Consider the following 20,038-nt stretch of genomic DNA (forward strand, 5'->3'; position numbering starts at 1 on the left):
ATTAGGAAACAAATTTGAGGGGTTAGACAATGGGATAAAAGAGGTGAAAAATGGGTTAATGGGGTTAGAAAATAGGATGGAAGACAAATTGCGGGAAATAGGGGAACAATCTGCCTGGGAAATCAAACGAATGGGGAACCAGATAGAGGAGGTGCAAATCGGGTTAGAAAGTAAACTGGATGCTCAGAGGGATGAATTGGGACAGATGAGGGTGGCATCTACAAAAGAGAGGGAGGAGATGAAAGAGGAGATACGACGAGGTGTAAGTGAGGAGGTCTGGGGGTACGCGAGGAGGTAAGGCGAGGCGAAAAGCGTATAGAGAAAGAGGTGAGAAATAATACGGCTAGGTTACAAGGGGGAATAGAAGATCTGACGGAGGAGGTGGAACAGCTGACGGAGGGACAGACGGAGTTAGTGGAGCAGGTTCAAAGGAACACTGCGGTACTAGGAGGGTTAAAGGCGACACAAAAAGAAATTAAAAATGACTTGATAGCGACACAGAGGCAATGTCAGATGGTACGTGAGGGACTGACAATGAGGTTGGATGAGGTGACAGAGGTAATGGAGTCAAAGGACCGGCAGGTGAGGATGCACATAGAGACGGTCACGGTAGCCTTAGAGGACGAACTTGAGGAGACGCACCGGGAAATAAAAGAGGTGAAGCAAAAATTAGAGGAAGTGGAAGAAGAGGTGAGTGAAATTAAGAAGGGACGGACAGAAACTAAGAGGGAGATAAAGGAGGAAGTAATGGAATATGTACAAGGTCGGTGCTCAACTCATGATGTGCTACTCACTAACCAAATAAAGAGTTTGCAGGTGCCAGAGGAGGTGCGACGAAGAGGTGCCAAGGTGAGTGGCGATATAATCGGAAATGTACATGATGTGAGGGGAGCTTGAGTCGGCTTGGGGGTTGTTGTGGACCCGGGTGTTCGTGAGAGGCCGTTGGTGAAGTGTGCGACAGGTCTGGTGTGCGAAAAACGAGGTGTGCGAGAATGTCCGACCATGGGGTGTGTGAGGAAAAAGTGCACGCCAAGGAGTGAGTGTGCTGTCGAGAGTGAGTCGGTCATAGCGCGTGTGCGAGGGAGCACATGGAAGCGCGTAGTGAGGAGTGTTACAGAGGATGTAACGGGAGAGTGTGCCGTCAAGAGTGAGTTGGTCGAAGCGCGTGTGCGAGGGGGTACATGGAAGCGCGGTGTGGTAAGTGTTATGGAGGAAGTAACGAAAGAGTGTGCGCAAGAGGATGCGTGAGAAAGGTGTGTAACGGACAGGTGCATGAGGAAAGAGTGCGCTGTCGAGAGTAAGGGTGAGTGCGCGACCGAGAGTGGAGGTGAGAGTAGTGAGAGTGGCACGGAGCATGAGTTAGTTGTGACAGGTGAGCGAGGATGTACACCTGGCATGGTAGAGCGTGTGTGGGAATGCACACTTGAGTTGGTCGTGAGGCACGTGGTTGGGGGTGCGAGTGAGAGCACACCTGTGATAGTCACAGAGGAGGTGACCGAGAAGGGGGTGCGAAGAGGTGTGTTGGTGAGGTGTGCGAGCGACGAGTGTGTGCAAAGGTGTTCGGTGGTCAGGTGTGTGACCAAGTCTGTGAGTGGAATGAGTGTACCTGGGTGTGTAAGAGAAGGTGCAATGACCAAGAGCAGGGAGACGGCTGGATGTATGAGCAAGAAAGGGGTAGCGTATGCGTGCAAGCATGCAGGTGAGGCATCGACGGTAACCGGGTTAGCGGTTAGAGCGACTTATAGCCGAATCAGGCCCTTGGTGCGTGCCGGGCTTCGCGTGCCGCGAGAACCAGCGGGGGTCCGAAGCACGGCGGGTTCGAAAGGACCGCCGTACGTGATCCACGCTGGGCCGCGTTTCGAACGGCCGCGTCCGTGCTCCACTAGGCGGAGCGGGCATCCCGATAGGGAGGGTCGTCATGGCGCCCCCTTTTGTGGAGACGTTCCGGCAGGTCGAGATCGGGCAATTGGATGGCTCCGCGCTGAGGTGGTGCGTGGGATCTTGGCACGGGTAAGCCCCCGTCCCTGCACCGAGTGCCGGACGCATCCAGCCGCCGGCACCAAAGAACCCGCATTCATTGCTCGGCTGTACGAAGCCGAGCTTTCGAAGTGAATTGGCGCACCGAGAGGATCTAATAAGTAGACGGGTGATGAGGTTAGTGGTTTGGACCCAAAATTAGAAAAAAGCAAAATTTTATAATTGGTAAAGGATTGGCAGAGTGATGATTGGCAGAGGATTGGTAATGGTACAATGATTGGCAGATGATTGGCAAATTTTTGATTTATTGGATCTGGTGTGCAAAATTGATAGTGGGAACGTCCCCCATGTGGAGGGATGGCAACTCTGTCATCCCTCACAAAGGGGGGCAAAGGAGCACTAGGTTTATGGGGTTTATGGCAGTGAAAACTAGCCCGGGTGGGTTAGGATATCGTGTGTTGGGATCTAGCGAAGATGACATTAGGTAACGTTAAGGTTAGTTAGTGACTGATACCTGTAGTGGGGACGCAGGTAGATTAGTGTGGATTATAATGACGTGGTATGTGCTGAGTTTAAAGGGAAGACGGGGAGCACTAAGTTAGCAGGGTAACAGGTAGATGAGATGATGCCGTGTGTGTGAGGATTGAACAGGTGTAATTGAACAGGTGTGATTGCACAGGTGTGCAACTGAACAGGTGTGTGGAGCAGTGTATGAGGGAGTAGTGGTGATGCGTGTGGTGTTGACCAAATGGTCCAGGAAGGAAGGAGGGTGCAGGTGGCACCAGGTGTGAGTGCACAGGTGGGCAACAACAGGTATGAGGAACAGGTGTGTGGAATAAATGGTAGTGTGGAATATATGGAGTATTGGAATGGATGGTCATGGAGTGAGTAGGATGGAAACTATGGAGTGGAGTGGATGGTGCGAAGGTGTGAATGGGGGAAGAGTGGACTCCCATCACGAATACCCGGGGCGGGTAGTGTACGTGTTAGGTAGAGGGTATAGGTAAATTGTGGTTGGATATTGGCATCTGTGGTGCGGGTGAGAGAATGGCATTTGGATGGGTGCATTAGTGTTGTGGAAATGGCTGGGCGTGTAGCCTGTTAGTGTGTGTAGTTGGTTTGGGCACTCCACCACTGTGAGGATGTCGGCCAGGTGAGGCCGCAGGTGGGCTTTGGGAGACGGTAGTTGTGGATGGGGCCCGAGGATCCGAAGGACGGACCCGGGTAGCCCAGTGCCAGAGGGCACCAAGGGGTGACAGAGCCAGGAGGGGCCTTCCCCAGTTAGTTAGGTTAGGGTGAGGAGCTAGGTAAGCTCGGGTGGCAACTGCAGTGGTGGAGGTGTGCAGGTAGACCTGCTGGGAGAGCTACACGTCACAGCCCAGAAATTGTGCAAGGGCACCGGGAGATGAATCGGGGGAGTGAGACCCCAAATTGAGCAGCACCACAGTTTGGTCAATGGGAATTGGTTATTAGAACCCATAGTGTAAGTGGCCAATGGATTGGCAGGGAAAGACCCCGGGTAGTGTAAAGTGTGTTAATGTCATTTAGAGGATAGTTAGGATTGGAGTCTCCTCGCACCATCTGCATCCACTCACCTGAAGTAAAGATGACGTACCTCCACACCATGCCATGTTTTGTTATTTTTTATGATGCAAATGTTTGGAATGTGAGACGCATCATGACGTGGGTGTGACATTGTGTGTAATTCCATCTCTCCCTCCTTATGAGGATTGATGATGAATTGGTGATGGCAAATTTTGGATAGGGGGATTGGAGACGAATTTGGTGTAGAAGGGAAAGATGGGGAAGACAAGACGTAGTGACGAATTTGTAAAGGTGTAAATTGTTGTAAATATGGGGTAAGGGCAAGGGTAGTGTAGGTGACAGGGGGGGTGACGTACGGTAGGGACGAGTTTTTCTCACTTCGCTCTCCGTACGCACTTCACCCTGCATTGCCTTTATTGACGTGTACCCTTGTGACCTTACCCCTCGCTCATTTGTCTTCCCCCCTTTTGTCTCCCACTTGAGGACCTGTGTGCCATTGGGCGCCGAGGGGAGCGTGCGTGAGGTGGCCATTGTGCGCACGAGATTCTCAGAACCAGCATGCATTGCGTTGATGTACCACTTTATGGACCGCTGTTCTGCGGCCAAGTACCACTTGATGGACCCCAGGTTCTGGGGCAGGGCACCTCTGTTGGAGACCGGCCATAGTGGCCAGGGAATCTTGCTTGCGGACCTCGGTAAGGTGGCACCTATGCCAAACAGGTGGACCACCCTTAGTTGGCCCCTGAGGCCCTAAATAAAAAATGAACACAAGTTGTGCTTTTTATTATTTCCAAGTAGGCCGCATGAAGCCAGAAGACGTCGGGAAGAACATCGGCCCAGCAGAAAAAGAGAAGACCACCACCAGTTGTTTTGTTGTGTTTATGATGAACAGTGGTGACTGTGCACCGAGTGGTGCTTTTGGTGCTTTGTGGTGCTTTTTGTGCTTTGTGGTGCTTTTGGTGCTTTGTGGTGCTTTTGGTGCTTTGTGGTGCTTTTGGTGCTTTTGGTGCTTTTGGTGCTTTTGGGTGCTTTGGTGGTATTGGTACTGGTGCATCGATGCAATGCGTGCTGTCTCCTCCCTCCCAACAGGAATTTCTTTTTCTTGTTCCCTAAAAAAAAGGAAAAAAACACAGGTCCTGGGTTGCGTTGTAAATAATAAATAACGTCACTGTAAATAATGCTCCCCACCGTAAATGTATAGTTTGAGAACAATTCCGTAATTCGGTTAGCTGTGGGGTTGAGTCTGTTAGACAGGGTGCAATGCAATAGGGGGACATACTTATTTGTGTTTTAAAATCGTCACACTCAGGGTCAGGTTAAAAGTAGAGGGAACTACACCTACGTGTCACACTAAATTAAAGTTGTAGGCCCGGGACTGGACCCGAAGAAAGGAGGGTGCAGTGTTACGAATTTGGAAAGTGTAAAGAATGTGAGAACTGGTTTGCTCTGTTTTAACTGACCCTCGTAGAGTAAATAAGGTCGAAGGACGTCCCCCTAGTTAATTCCATGAAACTTACACACAGGCCACGATATATCTTTTTAAATAGCTTATTTCCTTATTCTATGTAGGCTAAATATGTGTTTCCCACTAGATTGACTCTGCATTGTATCAAACGAAATAAGCGTAGGCCCCTTTCAATTTCCCCTATCATCTCCGCTCTCCAAAGTTCCTTTCAAAAGTGGTGCGAGTGGTGTTCAATCCCGCAAGCTGCCATTGCCCATGTGCTAATCTCGGAGAAGAGGGGGGTAGGAGCCGCCAACTCACGGGCGTGGCACGTTGTCATGATCAAAGGGGGAATCAGACAGCCCGAACAGCCAACCAGCACCGCGGTGAGCGACCCGGTAGGCGTGCCCTCGCAGCCGGCGGCTTGATTCCGACCCGAGTAATAAAAGCAACTGGAAGGGACTGCTTCGGCAGATGAGAGAAGAGATGAGATGAGAGGAGAGATGAGCTGTGAGATGAGAGATGAGAGACGCTCCACAAAGGAGAGGTACTTGAAGATGAAACAAGCTTTGGAAAGACGCGCTGAGAGGAGGGAGATGGCTCCACCAGAAGGAGAGGAGCAGGTGTGACCGAGCCAGCACGTGACGTCCACAGCATCAGCAGCGTCGACGCGACCAAGGGTTTTCCCGCCAAAAACGCGAAGAGTGGGAGCTGCTACCTCCAGCCCTGCCGGTTGCAGGGACCTGACCCTGCCTCCCTCTCCAGCAACCCACCTCCGCCATTCCTGCCTGCAATTTCCCCCGTGTAAGTGTGAACATCGTCTGTCTTAATCGTTGTCCTGGGGTTAAGTAAACTGCATAGATAAGCTAACGATTCACTGTGTGACTGCTTCTTCCATCCATTGCTTGTAAATAACTTTGATCGCTCCTTCTTTTTGCTTGTGTGTATAATAAATCCTGTTATTCCTCCGTACTCTGTCTTCTTCTCTCTTCCTTCTCTTTCGGTCGCTTTAGAGGTTTCCAAATTGAATATCTGTGGCGCGATCTGGTCAACGTTGGGGGAGTCGGGCCAATCGGGGATCCTGTAACGGTCGCGGATGACCATCCGCTCGGCCCAAAGTAACATCTTGTCCACGACCCGTAACAATATATATATATATATATATATATATATATATATATATATATATATATATATATATATATATATATATATATATATATATATATTGTTATGGATCCGGGGGACGGCACTCCCGTTAGAAAGCGGGGGAGGGGGGTGGGGGGGGGTAATCCCCTTGTCCTGTTAAGCTGGCCGTCCGACCGGTCCTGGTACTTGTAACGCTCTTCTGCGGGGTGGGATTGATCAGGGTTATTGGTCCATGTATTATCTTGAATACCTTTATCAATCCCTCCGCAAAACAGGGAGACAAGTACCGCTCGAACCACGGACAAGATGGTATTTGCCGAGCGGTTTAGCAATCTGCGGTTCGAGCCGTTATCAATGGACTAAACCCGATTCCGAGCGTTGGCCAAATCGTGCCACAGATACTCAAATGAAGGAAGGGACGAAAACGATCGAAGGAGAAAGAAGAAACCAAAGTAAGGAAAGAACACAGGTTTATTTCTATCTGCAAGAGGAAACGAAAGAAGGGCATTTATACAAGAGGAAATAAAAGGACATAGGGCAGCCTTAAAACAGTCTTATATTATTGAATCCCAGACAACACACAGGACAGACCACGGACTTACACGACAAAGGGGAAATTGCAGGCAGGAATGGCTGGAGGAAGGGTCGTAGGAAAAGTGCACCGTGAGGAGGTCCGCTGCAAATCCACGCTCCAGGCTGGAAAATCGAGCAGCCGGCGGCAGCCCCACATGTACGGTTTAGAGCGGCGAAAACCCGGCAGGCAGCGCGGTTTATGTTGCCGATCCTGGCGCACCGACCCTTGCACCCCAACGATGCTCGTGCTCAAAAGCTGCTCGGTGCTCCTTTCTCCCTCCTCTCTCTTTTGGTTCTTCTGGGTTCGGTTGGATCACTCATCTCCCGTTAGCAGTCCACCGCAGTCGCTTTTATCATTCGTGGCCGTATCAAGCCACGGCCTGCGAGGGCACGCCTACCGGGTCGCTCACCGCGGTGCTGGTTGGTGGTTAAGGGCTCGCTGACTCCACCTCTGATGACGAGTTGCTGCCACGCCCGTGATCCGGTGGCTCCTCCCCCTTTTCCTGTTCTTGGCCTCGTGCGCAATGGCGGCGTGGTGCCAACGAAAACAGCCCAATGCAACGGCGGCGAACGCCGCCCTACTGTTACTTGCGGAGACGATTGGGGGAATTGAAAGGGACCTATCTTATTTGATTAATGCAACGTAGAGTCAAACTATTGGAAACACAGCCTTACCTGAAACACATAATAATGAAATAACTATGAAGAGGGCCTATGGTTCGCTACGTGTTGCGATGTGGACTAACTAGGGGACGACCTTTGACCTTTACAAGAAATGGAGGTATTTACAAAGGGTATGTTTACAACAATTTACAAGTGCAGGGTTCTCAAAACCCCAATATATATATATATATATATATATATATATATATATATATATATATATATATATATATATATATATATATATATATATATATATATATATATATATTGTTGCGGATATGAGGACTGTATTTTTTTATTGTGTGTATTATTATTATTGTTATTCTGTGCCTCCTGCCTCCGGAGCTGTGTAAAGGTCAAAGGGCGTCCCATAATTAGTCCATAAAGCATCCACACCACAGCTAATCATAGACTACCCCTGTTCGATAGCTTATATCTTATTATGTGTTTTAGGGTAAGGCTGTGTCTCCCATTAATTGAAATACTCCATTGCACCAGTGAAAGAGATAGATTCCCTTCATTCCCATTCCCAAAACCTCCATTCCCCCTTTTCGTCAATTGCCATTCGCATTGCCAACTGCATTTTGGGCGGTTTTCTCTTCATCCGCCATTGACCACGAGGCAGGGTTGGGGAAGAAAGGCGGGTCCCCACCTCGTCATAGAGGGGAGGAGTGAGTCAGCCCCACTCAACCAACCACGAACAAGGTGTTGGACTTGGAGAGGGTGTGGAGAGAAACATCGAGGAGGTTCGCGAAGGTTGAGGGGCGGGGCCTATATAACCCACAGGCAGGGCGTGTCCCAAAGGAGATGAACCATTACAGGGAGACGAGAGGAGGTCCAAAAGAGATGAGCCTTTACCGAGAGACGAGAGGGAGTCCAAGGAGTTGAGTCCAACCAAGAAGTCCAGAGTTGAACTGCAGCTCGAGCCACCGCAACTGCATTTGCTGCAGCTGGAGCCACCGAAACTGCAGCCACAGCAGCGTGAGGCCTGGACGGCAGTTTGGAGCAGGGCCGCGAAGGAGCGGCGGCTGCCCACGAGTCGATCGGCTGCAGGACCAGTTGGACCTCCCTATCCGGCCAGCCATCCATCTCCCGCCAGTCCTATCATCATTCCCCGCGTGAGTCTGTCCTTGTTTGTTCTGTCCCTGGGTTAATTAAGACTGTAGGTAAGCTAGCGTTGCACTGTGTATCTAATCTCGTCTGTAAATAAACGTGACTGCTTTCTTCTTGAATATATGTGTAAATAATAAATCCAATTACTCTTCTGTACGTCTTCTTCCTCTTTGTATTCGGTCGCTTTAGAGTTTTCCCGATTGAATAGCGGTGGCGCGATCCGGCCAAAGTTTGGGGCAAATCGGGTATTAATCAAGGAAGCACTGTTCGGTCGCGGTAATACCACCGTTCGGTCAAAATAACATCTTTAACCGCGTCCGTAACAATATATATATATATATATAAATACAAGTTGCCAGATTGTGTCTGATCGGGGTAAACTTTGTAACCTCAGCACGTACAATGCTGAATGATGCCTCATTTAAGAGCTCTTGTGGCCAGACAGTGCATGAGAAGGTTTTAAATGATTATTCATGCATCTCGAGTTTTATTCATTTTTCTTCTGCGCATGTGGTGAATATGCTCAGTTGTTGATTTGCACATATACAGGAAGTTAAAAACATTATTGCGGTTTTGCCATAAAGGCAAACCCGCTTTAGTTAATTGCACGACAACATGTAGCCTGCTGTAGTTAGTTATTTCTTATTGAATGTAAAGATTAGCCCTTTCCCATTGTGTAGTAATCAAGACCAATATGCGTTGAGAGTAGGCAGGATTTCAAACCTTCGTGTGTTTCAGGGAAGACATTTCTAATGAGCAGGAAGGCGTGGCCAAAAGAGCAGGCCCACGTGACCAAGGACGGGTCGGGAACACGTCACCAGCAAGTGACCAATGGGGTGTGAAACCCCATTTGGGTTTCGGAGGCACGCACCTTACCAGGTGAGGTTTTATAACCGTGGCCGGTTGGGTCATCGTGCGTGGGATCGCAGAGCCCCGTGCAGGGATGGGCCCTGGCATCTAATACCACCAACTCCACCCCCCCTCGGATCGTCCATGCCGACCGGTTAAGACCCTACACAGGCGAGCAGGCACTCTCGTGGATCGCTCTGCCCTTCGAGGTCGAAGTGCGACCAATTACTTCCACAGGGAGGGGCTCGTAGTGTAGAAGACTGGGGGAGTATTGTACCCCCCCACGTGAGGGTATGGTGGTGTGACCATTCCCCGTGATGGGGGGGGGGGGCCCATGAGCACAAGCTTAGGGGGATGGCATTGTTAGGCCGATGGGCCAGCAATGGTTGCTCCATGGGGGCACCGAAGCACTTGCTGAGGGAGGGCTAGGATAATGATTAGGGATCTCGAGGGACCATAGGAACAGAGATTTAAGTAGTGACCATGAACTATAGTGGGGTCGTAGAGAGTTTAGTGGTTGTTAACAAAGGGTGTGCATAGTTTAGAGGGACGACAAGGGAAGCACGAGTTATCGGGGAAATCAGTTAAATAGATGATGCTGTGTGTTTGAGAATAAATGTAATTGTGTTGTGGTGTGGAAATAATTGGTGTGGAATGCATGGTGTGAAGGATTGAATGGGGCGGGGGGGGGGGGGGGGGGAGTGGAACCCATTCACGGAGGCCCGGGTGGGTAGTTTAAAGTTAGATAGAGGGTGCAGGTAAATTACATGGCTATTGACACCGATGGTGCTGATTGCAGAAATGTTCATGTTTTGTGAGGTGCAGGAGGCAGTGGAATGGCTGGCGTGTGGTTTGGTGGTAGAAAGTTAGCTGGGGCACCCCGCGGGTCACTTGAAGCTTGTCGGCCAGGTAAGGCCGTAGGTAGGCTCAGGGAGCCAGTTAGGTTGGAGTGAGTGGGCCCGAGAATCCTGGAAGAGGACCTGGGTGCTAAATGCCAAGGTGGGCATCAGTTGGGAAGAGCCAAGGAGGGCCTTCCCCAGATAGGTTAGAGCAGGGGTTCTTAACCTTTCTAGTGTCGCACCCCCTTTACCAATTGTTGATCGTCTCCATGCCCCCCTCCACCTACATCTGACGAGGCCGCTTGTTGGGGAGAGTGCGAGAGGGTTTTTAAAAAAAGGAAATTTTTGAATTATAGGTGCTCTGTGGTGCATTCTGAGGGGTTTGTTCGTTGATATTGAAGCCAGCCATGGCTGGGCCCTGGGCCCTGGCTATTGACGTAGATTCTGTTAACAGCCAGGGCCCTAAGCATGGCAGCCAGGGCCGGGCCCTGGCGGCGCCCTGGCTTATTTCAAACACTGGATCTGGTACCCCTGAACAGATAATGTTCTTTCAAAATAACAAAGGAGAGATTACAAACCTCGTTTTATTGCATCAAAACGCAAACAAGCTCAAGGCACGGATCGATGAAAGGAAAGGGTAACCACACAAAACACGTTTGTTGAAATGTCACGTCAAAGGACGCAAAATCAATGAAACAACAATTTAGTCACTAAAGAAGCAATGCCAAAAATCTCACTAAATTTTAGTGAGATGGTTGGCACTGCTTCTTAGCTATCAGATCCGGAATTCGTGGTCGCGTGCCAGAGAGAGCACAGCGCAGATCTCCTTCAACGTTCAGCTTGCTTCTGTATTTGGTCTTGACAGCGACCAGCGCGGAGAATGCAGCCTCGCAGAGATACGTGGATCCGAACATCATCAGAATCCGAACAGCTTGAAGCGAGATCAGAGGATAAACAGGAAGATACTTGACCCAGAATGTCTCCAGGTCCAGAATTTCAAAGTCATCCTCAGCCGAGGAGTTGAACTTCAGCTCCAGAAACTCCTCCTGGACCCCGTCCGAAACATCAGCTACGTCGCATTGGAATGGGTTTCTGATGAATTTCCAGGTCTTTCGCTTTTCGTCCAAGTCAGGAAAGTAGCGGATGAATTCCGCTTTGAGTTCAGTCAGATGATTGATGATTTGGTTCTTTAACTTTGAATTGAGAAGGCCGTCCGGAATGGCAGAGTCCAAGTTTGGGAAACAAGCTATGTTTCCGGCCTCCATTCGGCATTTCCAGAGGTCGAGTTTCGCCATGAAGGCTCGAATGGCGTCGTATTGTGTGATAATGTTTATGTGCTTCCCTTGCAGTTTTTGGTTGATACCGTTGAGTGCTTCGAAGATGTCTATGAGGTAAGCTAGAGACAGTTGACATTCTCGGGACTGGAACATTTTGTAGAGATCCGCCTTCCGCTGCACGTCTAGGAATGTTGCGACTTCTTCCCTCAGCTCGTAGACTCGCCCCAACATGTTTCCCTTTGAAAGCCAACGCACGTTTGTGTGGAAAAGCAAGGCTTGATGATCGCAGTCCAAGTCCTTGCACAGCTGTTTGAACAGGCGACTGTTTAAGGCTCCACTTTCGATAAAGTTGACTACCTTGATAGCCAGGTTCAGGAAATCCCTCATTTCAGCGGGCAGGGTCTTAGATGCTAAGGACTCACGATGGATAACGCAGTGTGTACCAATAGCAGAGGGACTCTTTGGTTTCACCTTCGTAACGAAACCCGAACGCGAGCCAAGCATGGCCGGAGCTCCGTCTGTGCAAACACCTACCAACGCGTCCCATGAAAGTCGATTTTCTTCGAAGAACTTCGATACCACTTCAAAGACATCTGCTGCTGTCGTGTAAGTTTCCAGGGGATGACAAAATAGCATTTCCTCCTTCACGCTGTCGCCTAATATGAAACGAGCATACATGAGCAGCTGAGAACACTGAGCCACGTCTGTCGTTTCGTCGCATTGGATGGCAAAGACAGGCGAGGCCCTTATCTGGTCAGTCACTTGTTCTTTGATGTCCTGAGACATTTCATCGATCCGTCCCTTGATGGTATCGTTCGACAGGGAGATAGCCGAGAGTTTGTTCGCACTATCCTTCCCCAGGATGAGCTCTGCCGCTCGCAGCAGACTCGGTTTAATGAGAGTCTCTCTGATTGTATGGCTCTTCTTGTTCTTTGCTACTAGCAGGGCAATCTCATAGGACGCCTCAACGATCTTTGACGTCTGTTGCCGAAATGTCCCACTGCTGTCCAACTTAGCTCGCTTCAAGGCTTCCCTTTTCGCCACAAAGAATGCCTGTGATTTGTCTGCTAGTTCAGGATGGGTTGTCCTCAAGTGGCATTCCAAACGTGTTGGCCGCATGGCATCATTGCTCAGCGTCTTGTAACATATAACGCACTGAGGAACCTCTGCGTCACCCTTTTGAAGTGCCACAAATCCAAACTTGATGTACTCGTCTTGGTATTTCCTCTTTTTCGCACTCATTGCCATTGACTTCGATTCCAGTTAATAATCTGTCGGAAGAAAAAAAGAAGTGTTAGTTGAGACTGAAACAAACTAGGAATTATATAAGGCGCTATCTTTTCGGTTAATTAATTTTTTTCAGTCGGGGGATTATAATTTCCGTTTGGGGTTATTTAGACTTTTATACTGCCGTCCCGCGCCCCCTCTGAAAATTGCTCACGCCCCCCTTGGGGGGCGCGCCCCACAGGTTAAGAACCGCAGGGTTAGAGTGAGGAGTAGGCGAGCTTGGGAGACGGCACCGGTGGACCAGGGGGGTGCAGGCAGGTAGACCTGCTGGTGAAGCCACACGACCCAGCCCCGAAATTGTGCAAGGGCACAGATAGAAAAATCGTGGGGTGAGACCCAAATTCGGAGGGCACCACAGTGTGGGCAATGGGAATTCGCGTTCTTAGAACCACATAGTTTAAAGAAGGCCGATTGGCAGGGTACAACCCCGGGGAGATTAAAATGTGTAATGATGTTGGTGTAGTTAGGATTTTGTGAAGACCCCTTCGCACCATCCACAACCATCCCCAAGGGGGTGAATTTTGCACCACGGGGCTCAATGTTTGATTGGTAAGATGCATCACGACGTGAGTACGGAACATTGTGTTCATGCCGCTTTTCCTTCCTGGGAGAACCTGGGGGGAGTTGGGGACGAATTTAGCATAAAGAGGGGACATGGGAGACAAGACATAGAGATGAATTGTAAATACAAGGAGGGATAGGGTAGTGTAGTTAACGGTGGGGGTACGTATGGTTGAGGGCCAGGCTCGAGTTCACTCTGCCGGCGTTCCTCTAACTCGCTTGTCGTACCTTTGTTTTGCATGTGCCACCATGCCCTTTCCTTTTGCTCGTTGCGTTTTCTCCTCCTCCCCGATCCAGGACCATCACGAGGACTCACCTTGCCGTCGCAGCATCTTGCTGCCATCCATCACTCACTCCCATCATCTCATCACTCACCCACTATGGACCACCAGCTCTGTGGCCACACCCATTTCCTGTTACACCTCCTGGCTGCCCCCATCATCTTGCTACATGGACCACCTGCTGGGTGGTACTGATGCCACACATTTGGACCACTTGTCAAGTGGCCCCGCTCACGAAATAAAAAAAAGTGATCAATGTGTGCAATTATGAAGATTTAGATGGCCCTGATCTTGAAAAGGCCTGCATGCCGGTCAGGGCCAGCCGGTTTTGTTAGCCTGCCTACCAAGGCAAGAAGCCACTCCAGCAACATGAAGATGACTCCAGCAACAAGTTCTCCATGCTTTATTCCTTGGGTCCAGGTCCTGGGTCATAGTTTTTGTAATTAAATTGTGTTTAGTGTAAAATGTAAAAATGTTGCCCACCGGTTATGTGTTCAGTTTCAAAATTCCGGCAATACGTGAACAGTATAAGGTTGTGGGAGTGAATCTGTTAGGTAGTTTCTCAACGCGTTAGGAAGGACATATTTCGTTGAAAAATGTACATTTAAATGTTTTTTTAATAAAATGTCGCACACATTGGGATTAGAGTTTAAAATGTTATGGGAATCACATCTACATGTCACACTAATAGTAATGTTTAAATGAATGCCAGCTCAACCTAGCCGCTCCATGTGGACGACTCGGGTCGAGTATCGGTGAGAGGAGGGGGTAGTGTTGCGGTTCTGCCATAAAGGCAAACCCCCTTTAGTTAATTGCACGACAACATGTAGCCTGCTGTAGTTAGTTATTTCTTATTGAATGTAAAGATCAGCCCTTTCCCATTGTGTAGTAATCAAGACCAATATGCGTTGAGAGTAGGCAGGATTTCAAACCTTCGTGTGGTTAAAGGAAGACCTTTCTAATGAGCAGGAAGGCGTGGCCAAAATAACAGGCCCACGTGACCAAGGATGGGTCGGGAACACGCCACCAGCATGCGACCAATGGGGTGTGAAACCTCCCCGAATGAAAGGGGGAAGGACTGAAACCTTCATTGGGGGAGGAGGGATTGAAGGCCAGCATGTGACCAACCTCAGCCAATGGGAGGCTGTGGAACATTTTGGAGGCGTGGGCGGGTCTGATAAAAAGCCCCGCCCATCGCATTTTCATTTTCTTGCTTTTTGCGTCGACGCCCGACACCCATCGCTCTTCGCCGATCTCTGGACTCTTGCTCTTGCATTTTGCTTCGACACTCCGCTTCCATTTGTGCTTCGCCGATGCCTCTTGCTTGTCCAACCTGTGCTGAAGTTCGTCCGTGCCGACTTCGAGGCGGTGGTTCGTCCTTCGGACCTTACCTCATCCAGGCTGCACGTCCAGATCGAGCTGCGCACTGTGCACACCAGACCACGTGGCCACCTTCGAAGTCAGTCCCTGCAAAGCACATCGGTACGATAATAACCAGAGTGTTATTCCCTGTGTGTGTGTGAGAGTGTGAAGGTGCCAGTGGGGTTTATAATAGGTAAGAATTGATAAGGTGCATCCTCGTATTTTTCTCTGTGCCTTCAAAGTAAAAGGCTGTACATTTTTGTTGTTACTTTCAAACCTGTTCGGTTAAATCTTTTCTCCATTGGCCTAGCATCATCCGAGACCGAATTTGGCTTGAATCAGGTCCGTAAATCACGTGAGGTAACGCCGCTTTCCACACCGTGAAAATCCGCTCGGCACTCAATAAAGTGTGGGAAGCGAGGGTTTGATCCCCGGGGTCTTCGGTCGCGTGTCTTGAAGGTATTTGGGATCAATTGACCAGCAAACTCTTCGGCACGTGGCTGGGAGGTTGGCGATCGGAATTTTTTTTTTTTGTGTGTTTGTATACAACATCGAGGCTCGTGAAAGAGCGAACATTAATCACACAGAAAGACAAACCGACACATAAAACATATAACATCGGGAGCGGTAGACAAGATGGGGAGAGAGGGGGAAGGACACAAACACAACATTTGAGAGCAGGGACCGAGAGACATGGAGACATGGAGAGATCTGTGGGAGGGAGAGGGCCTTGGGGGGGGGGGGGGAGGCATGGGAAGCGGGGGTGGGAGAGGTATAAAACATATGGACACTGCCAGGACTTACAGGAAAGAAGTTGGAATTTCAAACAAGGTGGATCTGGGGTGAATTAGCGGGGGTAGAAAAGATCAAGGTTTTGGATGGGGGAAGATAAGAGATGGTGGTGAACAGCTGTTTTAAAGACCTGGAGGGAGAAGTGGGATTGAAGGGAGTGTGGGAGTTTGTTCCAGAGGCGGGAGAAAAGAGGAATGAAAGACTGAAGAGTGAAGATGAGCAGAGACCGAGATTTCGGCAGTTTAACCATCAGAGGGTTGCTGGCAGATCTTGTGCGACCTGTAGGAATATTTGGGGGACAGAGCACAGAGAGAGCTGGGGGAGCAAAGCCGGAGAGGAGTCGGTAGTAGACAGAAAGACCACCTACCTGCCTGCGGTGAGTGAGTGAGTGAAAGGCCCTCAGAGATAGCTTCATCGCGGGACATTCCAATGATTCTGAAAGCTTTGGTTTCAACAGCGTGAAGCCGAGCTAGGTGTGAGGCAGGAGCACCGGCCCATAGGGGAGAACAGTATTCCATTGAGTTGCAGATGAAAGCCTTGCATGTGTTGAGGAGCTCAGGTGTGCCTAGGAAGGACTTCACACGACGGAGGATGCCCAGTCGGCGACTGGCTTTGGAGGCCAGCTTGGAAATGTGGTTTTCCCAAGAAAGATCATGGCAGATAGTGAGACCCAAAAGCTTGAGCGACAGAACTTCTTGGAGAGGATTGTTGAGAAAGTAGATGGGAGGGTTGTCCAGTCGATCTTTTTGGAGAGACATAGTAAGAGTGTGAGATTTGTCAGGATTGAAAGACATGTTCCACTTGTTTGACCAGTCTGTGATTTTGTCCCAGTCTTCAGAGAGTGAGGAGGCTGCAGACTGCCGATCTGAGGGAAGAGGAATGGAGCGACAGAGAGTGGAGTCATCAGCAAAGAGATAGAGAGGATTTTCCAGAGAGTCAGAGAGATCATTGATAAAGACCAGAAAAAGCACATGGCCCAGAACACTGCCTTGGGGAACTCCAGCCTGAACAGGAAGGGGAGATGAGAGAAATCCATTCAGGGCCACACGTTGACTACGACCAGAGAGGAAGTCCGCAAGCCATGCATGGAGATTTCCATGGATACCATAGGAGGAGAGTTTGGTGAGCAGAGCTGGGTGCCAGACCGTATCGAAGGCACGTGATATGTTAAGGGAGACAGCTCTGATTTCCTGTTTGGCATTGAGGACCTCCATCCATTGTTGAGACAGCAGAAGCAGCATGTCCAGAGTAGAGTGACCTGGTCTGAAACCAAATTGATGATCAGAGATCAAGCCATTGGAGAAGACGAAAGATTTCATATCCGAAGCAATGATGGATTCCATGACTTTGCTGATAATTGGGAGCAGTCTGATTGGTCTGTAGTTGCAAGGATCTGTTTTTGCACCTTTTTTGTGTAAAGCGGTAATGTTTGCTGATTTCCAGGATGCTGGCAGATGACCTTGAGCAAAAGAGAGGGTGAAAAGAACAGAGAGAGGGTGAGATAGAGCGGCAGAGCAGGATTTTAGGACCCGTGGGCTGATGCCGTCTGGTCCAGTTGGAGAATCAGAGTTGAGGTTCGACAAAAACTCCTCCACCTTGTCAGGAGAGAAAGACACAGAGTCCAGGAGCAGTTGGGTTCGACTGGGACCGTCAATTCGAATTGCTTAGCAATCCGTCAATCACGAGTTTAGTCACTCGCGGTCGGCGGCCTCAGTGGAATCGGAGTTTGAGGGGGAACGGGGCATAAACCCCCCCTTAGTACGTTGACGAACCTGGCATCCGCAACAATATTCAGTCAATCTGTCAATATCTATCGATATATCGAAATATATAAAACCAGAAAAACAGGGTTGGTGAAGCCACCCATCCGTCAGTTTAGCCGTCTGTCCGTTTAGCTGTGTGCCGATATGTCTATTTATTACATACTGTTTGATCATCGGTGGCATCCTGTTGATTAATTATGTACGTCTATTAATAATGTACCTTTCGACCTTTTAGACTGCTGAGTCCCCTTAGAACTTTGAAGACCCCTAAAAACCCCTGATACACAAAATACCCAGAAGACCAAACAGATCCAAAAGACCCATAAAGAACCAGAAGACTAAAAAGACCCAAAAGACCATGAAGATCAAAAATACCTGGAGGACCCAAAAGACTCTGAAGACCCAAAAGACCTATACCCCAAAAAACCAAAATAACCTGGAGATCATTAAAGACCCAAAATACCCTGAAGATACAAGACACAAAAGACCACAAGGAGCCAAAACACCCCATATACCCTTAAAGACCCTGAAGACTCAAAAGAGCTGGAGACCTGAAAGACCCAAAAGACCATGAGGACCCAAAAGACCCCAAAGACCTTTAAATACCAAAAATATGCCAAATACCCAAAATACCCCAAAGACCCCAAGGAATTTCCACGGGCCCTTGACATTATGGTGTCAAAGGACATTCTTGGTAAACTCCCTAAATATTTCACACTCGCCTTTTGTGCAGTAATCTCTTGGCCACTGTCACTGTGATACCAATTTAATGATTTCAATTTGTACTCTCAAACTGTTTTCATTGAACAAGCCCCATATGACCAAAAATTATTTCAAATCAAACTAGAAAGTTCATCGAACATCTTAACCTGCACAAACTTGAGAAACAAGGACATGGGTGGGGTCTACGAGCAGCAAATTTGATTGGTCGTGATGATCTAAAATGCCGTAATATTTTGTACAAATACTGCTAAACGAAAGGGTTTTGAAAATGCTAAAAGGGGGATTTGTGTTCCATCTTGCCATAATTCACCAAATGTCTGTCCGTCCGTCCGTTCCCAGGTACCGCAAAAACGGCTGAACCGATCGCAACGAAATTTTGGGTGGGTAATCCTGGGACCCCCTGGAGTAAAATAGGCCATATTGTTTTTCCAATTTTTTTTTCCAATTTTCCAGTTTTTCCAAACAGAATGGAATAATATTTACCGATATGAACAGTGATGTGGCTTTTATTGAAATTCTACAAATACTGTTTAGATTTTTATGATTTACATGTGATACGATTTAACGGATGTTTATATAAATATTTTAAAATAAAAAAGCCTTCAATTTCTGATATTTTGCCTTTTCATTTGGGCCTCACAATTGAAGCCCCGTCCGTAGGGCGGGTACCGTTGCTAGTAATAATATAATTCAGTTGAAGTAAAACAGTGGAACCGGGTTGACTGCTCGTTTAAATATGTGATAAATAATTTCAACTGTTTGTGAGCTTGTATGTTATTCTTTTGCAGCCAAACCGTAGCACCTAGAGGTCCCAAATTCTGTGTGTGGGTACTTGATAATCTGGGCAAGGTTTTAAGATACCACATGTTGGCCTTGACGTCTGCCTTGAAGCCACCAAAGGCCGCTATAAAGCGTATATTGGGATGTGGGGTCAGGCAGTGTTGCCAGCGGCCTGCAGGTAAAAGGTAACCACCATGAGGCGAATAACTCCATAGCCTTTCAATTTCCACATCCTGAAACTACCACCGGGAACAGTTCACCAAGCCGGGCAGTGCTGGTTATGCCGCCCTAGTAAATAATAAATATGAAATATTAACTGCCCCTCAGTGAGATTTGCAAGTTATAATATTGCGCAAACATCTCCTTTACCAAAGCAAGCGGGGGGGCTTTATAAGTACCTTTTACAGCGAAGGAGGGTCTTTCCTGGAGGGAGTGCTTCGGGTAGAACTTTACACTTTGCACAAAACGTGTACGTGTCCTCCATGCGCCGGAACATGTCATGATAGGTTCGAATCCCAAAGTCGTTTGCACTCTTCTTGCCTTGAACAGCATCCCTGTTTAGACATCGCAGGAACACCAGCTCAGTAATAAATAAATAAAATACTGGCTTTTGCAAACTTTTGAGTGAACACCTGCAGAGGACGGCCTGCATACACACCTGTAATCCCCGTAGTTCTTGAGGTTCAGTTTGCGCAGAATGACCTCCGATAGACCGGGGACGTTTGCTTCTATCGCACTGAAAGCCAAGGTGTCCATGTGAGGACCAGAGCCTGCTGGAGGGATCGTCTCCGGACGGGTCATGTCCTGCGGAGCACCAGCCATGGTCTAAGATGCTCCTCAGCGCGATCTGTAAATGTAGAGCGACCAAAGCTCTCAATCATGTGGGCGGTTGAATATGTGGCCAAATCTTGTGGACGGAAGTGTTGATCTCTTCCATAAATAACCATTAGCTCACATGACCCTGAGATCGTCTTTCCACCTCCACGTCTGAGACCATCACACAAGGCGTGCGACTGCGCTCCGTGGAAAGTTTGCGCAAAGTCCGTGAAACGTTTGT

General features: G+C 48.8%; 1 protein-coding gene across 2 annotated transcripts in view; it reads right to left on the reverse strand.

Moving 5' to 3' along the window:
• The window catches only part of MSS51 (MSS51 mitochondrial translational activator), a 40,957-nt gene extending 20,919 nt beyond the window's left edge, over window positions 1-20,038 (reverse strand). The window contains exons 1-2 of one of the 2 annotated variants that reach the window (XM_068126231.2): window positions 19,640-20,038; window positions 19,380-19,535 (exon numbers count right to left, since the gene is read on the reverse strand). In XM_068126231.2, coding sequence (XP_067982332.1) covers window positions 19,380-19,535; window positions 19,640-19,803 — 320 coding nt within the window. In that variant the 5' untranslated portion in view covers window positions 19,804-20,038. The remainder of the gene's footprint in view (window positions 1-19,379; window positions 19,536-19,639) is intronic. The other variant, XM_078786028.1, reaches the window with a different exon arrangement.

This window comes from Myxine glutinosa, chromosome 10 (assembly GCF_964187855.1).
Source record: "Myxine glutinosa chromosome 10, kmMyxGlut1.1, whole genome shotgun sequence".
Taxonomy (NCBI): domain Eukaryota; kingdom Metazoa; phylum Chordata; class Myxini; order Myxiniformes; family Myxinidae; genus Myxine; species Myxine glutinosa.